The sequence below is a fragment of the Octopus bimaculoides genome, chromosome 24 (genome assembly GCF_046866305.1).
Source record: "Octopus bimaculoides isolate indiv1 chromosome 24, ASM4686630v1, whole genome shotgun sequence".
In the NCBI taxonomy this organism is placed as follows: Eukaryota; Metazoa; Mollusca; class Cephalopoda; order Octopoda; family Octopodidae; genus Octopus; species Octopus bimaculoides.
Window position 1 is genome coordinate 6,861,501 of NC_142951.1, and position 10,505 is coordinate 6,872,005.

The 10,505-nt window shown below is 37.5% G+C and overlaps 1 protein-coding gene across 3 annotated transcripts in view; it reads left to right on the plus strand.

The window, feature by feature from the left end:
* The first annotated feature begins 9,433 nt into the window (after positions 1-9,433).
* Positions 9,434-10,505, plus strand: part of LOC106875452 (calcium-independent protein kinase C) — a 141,811-nt gene continuing 140,739 nt past the window's right edge. The window contains exon 1 of one of the 3 annotated variants that reach the window (XM_089341167.1): positions 9,434-10,048. In XM_089341167.1, the coding sequence (XP_089197293.1) occupies positions 9,722-10,048 (327 nt within the window). In that variant the 5' untranslated portion in view covers positions 9,434-9,721. The remainder of the gene's footprint in view (positions 10,049-10,505) is intronic. The other 2 variants (XM_089341166.1, XM_089341165.1) reach the window with 2 other exon arrangements.

The window sequence follows — 10,505 nt, forward strand, 5'->3', positions numbered from 1 at the left end:
GATGGATAGAATTGTCAGAGTGCTTGATGAAATGTTCAAATATTATCTAGTTTTAGTGACTAAAGTCCTTACTTACTGAAGGAAATTTGCTTCCCAACTACATGGTCCTGGGTTCAATTCCATTGAGTGGCACCTTCAGCAAGTGTCTTGTATTCTATTCTGGGTCAACCAAAGCCTTGTGAGTGGTTTTGGTAGATGGAAACTGAAAGAAGCCCATCATATATATATATATTGGTGTGTGTGTGTGTGTGTGTGTGTGTGTGTGCATGTGTGTGTGTGTATATCACTGTGTGGTACCTTGGACAAGTGTCCTCTACTATAGCCTCGGGCCAACCAAAGCCTTGTGAGTGAATTTGGAAACTGAAAGAAGCCCATAATACATATATATATGTATTTGTGTGTCTGTGTTTGTCCACCACCACCACCATTGCTTGACAACCAATGTTGGTGTGCTTACATCCCCATAACTTAGCAGTTTGGCAAAAGAGACTGATAGAATAAGTACTAGGCTTACAAAGAACAAGTCTTGGGGTTGATTTGTTCGACTAAAGTCAGTGCTCCAGCATGGCCGCAGTTAAATGACTGAAGCAAGTAAAAGAATAAAAGAAAATATATAGCAATGTGTGTGGGTGTGTCTGTGTTTGTCTTCCATCACTGCTTGACAACCAGTGTTGGTGTGTTTGCATCCCCATAACTTAGTGGTTTGGTGGGCAGCATGAGACATGGCTGATCATCAGGTGGGCCGCATGAGACATGGCTGATCATCAGGTGGACCGCATGAGACATGGATGATCATCAGGTGGGCCACATGAGACATGGCTGATCATCAGGTGGGCTGCATGAGACATGGAGGATCATCAGGTGGGCCACATGAGGCATCGCTGATCATCAGGTGGGCAGCATGAGACATGGAGGATCATCAGGTGGGCCACATGAGGCATGGATGATCATCAAGTGGGCCACATGAGACATGGTTGATCATCAAGTGGGCCACATGAGACATGGTTGATCATCAGGTGGGCCACATAAAACATGGCTGATCATCAGGTGGGCTGCATGAGACATGGAGGATCATCAGGTGGGCCACATGAGACATGGTTGAACATCAGGTGGGCCACATAAAACATGGCTGATCATCAGGTGGGCTGCATGAGACATGGAGGATCATCAAGTGGGCCACATGAGACATGGTTGATCATCAGGTAGGCCACATAAAACATGGCTGATCATCAGGTGGGCTGCATGAGACATGGAGGATCATCAGGTGGGCCACATGAGGCATCGCTGATCATCAGGTGGGCAGCATGAGACATGGAGGATCATCAGGTGGGCCACATGAGGCATGGATGATCATCAAGTGGGCCACATGAGACATGGTTGATCATCAGGTGGGCCACATAAAACATGGTTGATCATCAGGTGGATCGCATGAGACATGGTTGATCATCAGGTGGGCCACACTATTAAAAAATATTCAAGGTAATTTTTATTTGATGTGCCATTCAGAAAGTCCTGTGTGCCACATGCTGGTTGTGGTCCAACATGTTGCCTACAACTGCACTATACAGTTGCTAGAAAAAGCAGCCAATCTCCTTGACATCATACCATACTTCCTCAAATAAAGAAGGATACATTGGATATACATACAAATAAATAAATAAATAATGGGCTGGATAGTCATGGCTGGAACATTTTACCTATAAGTTTTTCTATGGATATGTTACCTCAAGGGTTTGTATGCTCTGGCTCCTTGTCACCTTAATGGTTGTCTCTCAGGCCCCAGCCACCCATACATAGTTCTTTCAAGTATAGGCACAAAGCCAGCAATTTTAGTGGAAGGGTGGGTGGTGGTAAGTCTATTACACCGACCCCAGTGCTTGGCCGGTTCATATTTTATCGACCCTGAATATATTGGATGAAAGGCAGAGCCAACTTTGAAGGGATTTGAACACAGAACTTAGAACTGGAAGAAAAGCCCCCAAGTCCTTTGCCAATTACACAGACCCCTCTGCTCAAATGATACTTATTTTGTGTAGCACCTTGGGCAAGTGTCTTCTACTATAGCCTCAAACCAACCAAAGCCTTGTGAGTGGATTTGGCTGATGGAGACTGAAAGAAGCATATTGTATATATATAAATATATATATATATATATATATATATATATATATATATATATATATAAAATCAAAATAAGCAACAGGATATCAAGATACAGGATACTGTTTCAAGCAGCTCTATTTAATTGAACAATGCAATCATTATATCAATTTTAATGCAGGGCTATCCTCAGTTGAAATTGATGCATTTAATTTGATGTAATGATTGCATTGGTCAATTAAATGGAGGCGCTTGAAATGGTCATACTGCATCACCTCTGGATATCCTGTTGCTTATTTTTGATTTTATTCACTTTATTTTGAGTTGTACGGATAGTACCGCACTGACCTGGTGCTTGAACTTAAGTACCTAATTCATCTGAATCTCTCTCTCTCTCTCTCTCTATCTATCTATCCAGCATTAGCTAAGGCAGTGAGCTGGCAGAATCATTAGCATGCCGGGCAAAATGCATAGTGGTGTTTCATCTGCCGTTACGTTCTGAGTTCAAATTCCACTGAGGTCGACCTTGCCTTTCATCCTTTGGGAGGGGGGGAAGAAATAAGTACCTGTTACACACTGGGGTTGATGTAATCAACTTAATCCCTTTGTCTGTCCTTGTTTGTCCCCTCTATGTTTAACCCCCCCCCCTGTGGGCAAAAAGAAATAAATCTACATATTGTAGTGGTGAGCCCACTTTCATATCCTGCCACAGGTTGGTATAGATAAATTATGCAGTGGAACTTTAATCAATGTACTTATTCTATCGGTCTCCTTTGCTGAACCGCTAAGTTACGGGGATGTAAACACATCAGCATCGATTGTCAAGCGATGTTGGGGGGACAAACACATACACACAAACACATACACACATATATATATACATATATATATACATATATATATACATATATATATATATATATATATATATATATATATATATATACGACGGGCTTCTTTCAGTTTCCATCTACCAAATCCACTCACAAGGCTTTGGTTGGCCCGAGGCTATAGTAGAAGACACTTGCCCAAGGTGCCACGATTATATTGCGTGGGCCCCCCAAATTCTTATATGGGCCCTGGTTGAGGACCATTACTCTACATTATCCTGTATACAAGGCATCCACCCTTCCTGGTGCCAGCCAATGACTTGCATTCCCTCAAAGGGATGAGTGAGAGAGAGAGAGAGACAATCTCTGTTGTGCTGGTGCCACAAAATAGGTTCAGTACATCCTATAAAGGGATTGGTAAACTGAGCAGAGAATTATAGGGGTTTGGTGCCCTAGCGAAGTGGAAGGTGACAGGAAGTGCATCAAGCCATATTAACCAAGTCAAATGACATGAATGAGCATCAGTCTATGGAAGTAATGGCTCCCAACAGATGACTTGGACGATTGTGGCGTCGCATCAAACTTATGCTAGCATGGAGAGGAGACAGGAAAATAATGATGATTATGATGATGATGATGACAGCACATACACACATGTATACACATACATGCATGCGTGCGTGCGTGCATGTGCGCATTCATACATTAATATAATGTAAATGAAATGTGTGAGTAAACAAAACTGAATGGCTAGTTTAAAATAACACCACACCCATTTCAATAGTGTGGTTTATTTCGAATACAAATCCATTATGTTATTCATTAGGTAACATTACATGAATTCTTATTGTTCAGTAGCCACCAGCTCATCTCACTGGATGATATTCCAGTGAATATGTAGGCTATCATCATCAGCATCATTATCATGATTTAGCAGCCGTTTTCCATGCTGGGCATAGATTGGAAGGTTTGAAAGAAGCTGACAAGCTGGAGGTAATATTTGTCTGTTATGGCATAGTTTCTGTTATTGGATGCCCTTGCTAATGCCAACTGTTTTACGGTGTACTGGGTGTGTTTTTATGGGACACCAGCATGAGTGTGCCTTCTAAGTGATGCCAGCATGGGTGTTTTTTTTATGTGGTGCTAACATGGGTGGGTGTTTTTACACAGGTGCTTTTTATGTGGTGGTCACACAGGTAAGATATTCCAGGTATGGAAGCAAAACCTGGAACCAAAGAACCTCATATTTCATTTAGCAAAGCTGTATCGGCCTTTGCCTTTCCCTTGGATAACATCGGTGGCATGAAAAGGGGAGGCTGGCATGCATGGGCGACTGCTGGTCTTCCATAAACGACCTTGCCTGGACTTGTGCTTTGGAGGGGAACTTTCTAGGTGCAATCCCATGGTCAGTCATGACTGAGGGGGGTGCCTTTATCTTTTACTCTTTATATCTATATATGTATGATGAACTCTCTTGTATTGGGCACACAAAAACCCCAAAATTTGAGATTTTTCTTTCCTTTAATTTTCCTTTCCCGGATGATTTTGATAAAAAGTGGGGTATGCGCGAAATTAAATATATATATATATATATATATATATATATATATATACATACAACAGGCTTCTTTCAGTTTCTATCTACTAAATCCATTCACAAGGCTTTGGTTAGCCTGAGGCTATAGTAGAAGACATTTGCCCAAGCTATAGTAGAAGACACTTGTGAAGGCGGTGAGCTGGCAGAAACGTTAGCACGCCGGGCGAAATGCTTAGTGGTATTTTGTCTGCCGCTACGTCCTGAGTTCAAATTCCACCAAGCTCCACTTTGCCTTTCATCCTTTCGGGGTCGATTAAATAAGTACCAGTTACGTACTGGGGTCGATGTAATTGACTTAATCCCTTTGTCTGTCCTTGTTTGTCCCCTTTATGTTTAGCCCCCTTGTGGGCAATAAAGAATTGCACCCTGAATATATTTGTATGTATATACATATGGAGATGACTAAAGAGCAAGATATCTGGCGCTTTGCTGTACTCAAGATGGTTCATCTGCCAGAGCAGAGTTGACAGTGGTGCTGGTGCCACATAAAAAGCATCCAGTACACTTTGTGGAGTGGTTGGCATTAGGAAGGGCATCCAGCTGTTGAAACCATACCAAGACAGACAATAGAGTCTGGTGCAGCCCCTGGCCTTGTCAGCTCTTGTCAAGCAGTCCAACCCATGCCAGCAGAGAAAATAGACGCTAAATTATGATAATGATGATGATGTGTGTGTGTTTGTGTCTTGATATCGAGTGATAGATATAAAAATGAGTGTCACTGTCATACAAGCAGTGTCGTTCAGGCCATGGGAAAAATATTACTTTACTTGGAAGCTCGGAAACTGACGAGGATTGGCAACAGGAAGAGCACCATCCAGCCATAGAAAATCTGCCTCAAATGAACTCCGTCCGACCCATGCGAGCAAGGAAAAGTGGACGTTAAATAATGCTGATGACGACGACAATGATTTTCATATTATTTCCAATATATAAAACCCCTTAACATTTGAAGCAAAAAAAAACTGTTTCGTCTGAATGAAGAAACGATCGTCACATGTTTGTAAGTGCTTGTGTGTGTGCATGCGTATGTGTGCATCCACACATATCCACATACGCACACTAAATTTGGAGCCGTCTCGTACACATGCGCTCATTAAATACCAGAAAGACAGCAAGCAGTAATAAATCTAACAACAGCCAATATTGGTGTTACAAACGACAATGATGTTCCGAACAAAACAAGGAATCTTTACTTGTTGATTCGTCGTAGATGGTTTACGCTGGAGAGGAGTATAAAAGACTGCACTTCTAACTCTTTTACCGCTCCTCTCTGCCTCTCTCGCCATCTGTATACGCGCACATATACACACCGACCTACCTGCCTACCTATATATATATATATATATATATATATATATATACACACACACGTATGTATGTGTGTGTATGCATGTATATATATTACATACATACAGTTGTTATGTTTAAAATTCTAAAACACTGACGCTCCTTCGTGCATTTATAGTTGGACACATAGATGCGTTGACGAAGGGATGAACAGAAATCTAGTTTAGACTAGCGTGTTTGTGTGTGTGTGTGTGTATATATATATATATATATATGTATGTATGTATGTATGTAAATCAACCGTTTTCATGTCTAACATACCGATGCTAGTTCGGTGCTCTACCAGTGTCTTTGACACATCTTCGCAGTCCGAAATAACACTCGCAAATATTTAGCAGCCACGAACATTTTTCGTGATAACAATAACAATAATAATAATAATAATAATAATAATAATAATAATAAATAGTAATAATAATAGTAATATAGCTAAAATAAACGTGACAGAAAACAGCTTACGAAGCTTCGAAGAAGAAGAAGAGAAAAAGCTACACTCCAGCATTAATAACAAACATTAAAAACCAAACCAAAAACGGAATGGTTCCATTGAAATTGCCAGGATATACATTAAAAAAACAAACAAACAAAAGAAAGGACAGAGGAATTCTTTAACACAACAGCATTTTTATTCAAGCGGCCACCTTTCCCATCTATAAATTCTTGCAACCAACAGTTATCTTATACACGATACACTCATATATATATATATACACATATAATATATATATATATAATATATATATATATACATATAATATAATATATATATATATAATATAGCATAATATATATTATAGTATAATATATAGAGAGATATAATACAACATATATATATAATATAATACTATATATATATATATATATATATATGATATAATATATATCTGACGAAGGATATCATAATTTTTTTAAAAAACGAATTGAGGAAAGCCTTTCGTCATTGTATTTTTGAAATATATGATGTTATTTCATTTGCTTCTTTCTCAAAGACATCTTTTACCATAATATCTTTCGTTTATTTTTGCTTCCATCGTTACGTCCACTGCCTTCGCAGAATCTTTCTAGACTTTTTTTTTTTTTACTTCGGCTCTGTGTCAAGGTTTACAGCGAGATTTTTTTATCTCTCCGAAACCTACATTTTTGCAGGAATCCTGTGTATATTTGGACATATTATACGAAATGGTTCTAGGTGCGGGTGCCCCGTCTTCCTTCCAAAACCTCACCCTGCGTCAACCCCAGCTAACTCAGCGCCACTGATTCTATTTTCTATGACAAATTTTAAATCTACAAATATTCAATATTTTTTCTATTTGCATTGGATCCAAAAAATAAGAATTAAAAAATTGGTGAACATTGAAAAAATAAAGAAATGATAATACGTAATATTTTAGAATAATATTTAATTATATAATTATAGTTATAATAAATGTAATTATTTTTTCGTTGTTGAGAAATCAAGTTGAATTTAATTCGGTATAGATTTTATAATATATATGTATTAAAAAAAATTAATTGAAATGTCCTGCTAGTTGAAATTCACAGCAGAAATCTTTGCTAAAGAATCGGTCATTATGGAAAGTTCGAGATGGCATAATTCTACCTCTTAGATTTTTCTGTCCATTCTTATTCCTGATAGTAATTGAGCGGGTAAATTTATATAATTCTGTGCTAGAATCTAGACAAATAGAAATATATATAGATAGATAGATTTATATACAAAGATATATTTATAAATATATAATTACTGGTTGTAGCAGAAATTTTGGAGAAAATTAGATTGCCAATCGAGGCCTTTCCGTCAGTATTTGAGATAGACCTTGAATAAAAGTCTGCAGTCTCTGTGTAGCAGTATATATTCCATCAGCTTCCTCTTAATTTCGCCTTTTAGCAGAAACAGGGCGAAAATAATTAAAGACTTTCTTTTATTGTAAGAAATCAATTCTCTTAGCGTATGGAGGAAGGAATTAAGGGTTAAACGAAGCACATGTGCACTCACACATATTAATGTTCACCAACGTAATCTTCCATACTTCCAACTAGTTCCAATATTTGGGGGAGAGAGAAAGAAACAGAGAGGGGAAAGAGAGATAGAAGCTTTCTTATGTTCTACCATTCCGTCGATTTGGTGGAGTCGAACTGTCAATGCATACACACATTGATATTGTATACGTAATTTCTAGGAGAAAGGTCTCCATTCGGGTGTGTAAAGGTGGCCCTGTCGACTGGGAAAAAAATCGGGGCTAGAGGGGGGACCTTTAGAGATATAAAAAAAATATGACAGAAAGGTCATTATGCTGATATCTCAAATCGGAGAACGATTGTTATCCCCTTTCGTCGACAATCGTATATGTCCCTGTTTGTGTCATGGATCCAAACAGCTTCCATCTAAGCTGGCTCGAAATCTAATCAAAGAAGCAAGCATCTATTTTCTGTATTATCGACATTATTATATATTCTGGAGAAATTTCTTGAAAATCTCCCTCGCGAAACGGAATTGTTTGTAACCTCGGGATATTCGTCTTTATATTTTATAATAATTGTTTATCTGTCGGATGCATCATTATTTCAAAACGAAGCTTGGAGGAAAATCTAAATTTATGAGAACTGAATTCAAATTATTTAAAAAGAAAAGAAATATTGAACGAAAGAGAAAAAAACTAAAAGAAAAAACAAACGGAGAACCACCTAAAAACAGTCTACCAAAATATTTCAAAAGCTAACCTTTCCTTAAATTTGTGAAACCTACAGATATATTTAATATCATTATTACTTAATTATTGCTATTATTACTTATTATTGCTATTGTTATTATTATTATTATTATTATTATTATTATTATTATTACTTCAATTTGTTGTTGGATGTGATGTAAATGGTTTTATTTTACAAGATATTTCTCTCTGATTTCCCCCGCCCAAAAATTGAAGCTAATTAAAACATTGATCTAAAAGCTAACTAACCTCTTGTTAACTATTAAGATCATTCGTGAAAAAAAATATTTTTCGTCCCGTTGGCTGTGAAGAGAGAAATAAGGAAGTAATCTGTCTACAGACATACTGCTATACACATACACGCGCATACACAAAGATATATACACATATATATATATATATTTATTTATTTATATATATACGTGTGTGTGTGTGTTACGTTGGAGGTTATCGCGCTGAGCTGTGGTTTTATTTAAAAAAACAAAAAACAATTCGACTTTGGTGAGATGGAAGTAAGACCGCTAAAGAAGCAGTAAGGACTTTTTTAATAAGAATTGGAGGAATTTTATTTGCAGGAGTAAAATAACGGGCAAAGTGGTGACATAACTGAGAATATGAAATAGAAATTTCATGTAAAATTTCAAGAAAATCTAACCGGGAAGTGAGGGAGACGTAGAACAGTTGTCATTAACTTGCAAGTGCACGGAGAGAGAAGAAATAGTAATTAGTATAAGGGAGGGGTAAATAATTGAGGTAGAGAGGGTGAGAAATAGAACGGAGAAATGCGGGGAATGGTGAGAGGAAGTTGATGCAGTGTAGAAGAAGTGGCAAAGTAGTAGTAGTAAAGTAGACGTCTGGAAGAGCGAGTAGACCGAGTGACGAAGGTGCAGGTGAAAAGGGAGAAGGAAGAGGTTACTAGGAGAAGAAGGGGAGAACTGAAAGTAGAGGTGAGAGGGGGAAAGAACATTGTTAGAGGAGCGAAGCAAAACAGAAAGTTTTTTCCTTCTCTTTTTTTCCCCTCATTTTTCTTCCCCCTTTTTTTTTCCAATTTTTTTCCCTAACTAACAATTAAGATCAAATCAAGGAACAAAGTAAGAAAGTCTACGGAGAAAAGAAGACAGAAGAAACAGGCGAAAATGGTCTACTTTAGTGGATCTCTCAAACTGATGGTGCTGGAAGCGAAAGATTTACGGCCAACGGACTTCGCGACCAGACACCAAATGAACAAGCTAACCCAAATAGACCCTTACATTTCTATAGACATAGACGACGTCCTAATTGCCCGGACTCAGTCCAAATCAAAGACCAACAGACCGGTATGGAACGAGAATTTCCAGACAGAGGTGCACAACGGCCAAATCATTGGACTAACAGTTTTCCACGATGCTGCAATTCCTCCGGACGAATTTGTCGCTAATTGCTTTTTACCACTGGAGGAATTCAAGACAAACCCCGACAGCTGGGTAAGTCAATTCTCTCCATATATACATATATTTTTTTCTAAACATACATCCATGCACATAAACACATACATGTGCATTTTTGTTGACTACATTTACAATTTTTTTTATTCTTTCATTATTTTTTTTTTCCATTCCTTCTTTGTTTTTTTTCTCTTATTTCTTTTATTTCTTTTTTTCCCTTGAATATTCTTCATTTCATAATTTCATTCTCTGGGGGCGAAAATGTCGCCAGATTCCCGCAGATTTTTCTATTATTTTATTACATAAATATACACATACATATCATATATATAATATATATATATATATATATATATATATATATATATATATATATATATATATATGTGTGTGTGTGTTTATTTGGGAAGTCTGGTATGTGGCATTATTCTGTAGTAATGCCCTCATATAAATATAAACGAATATATATATTTATTACATAAATATACACATACAT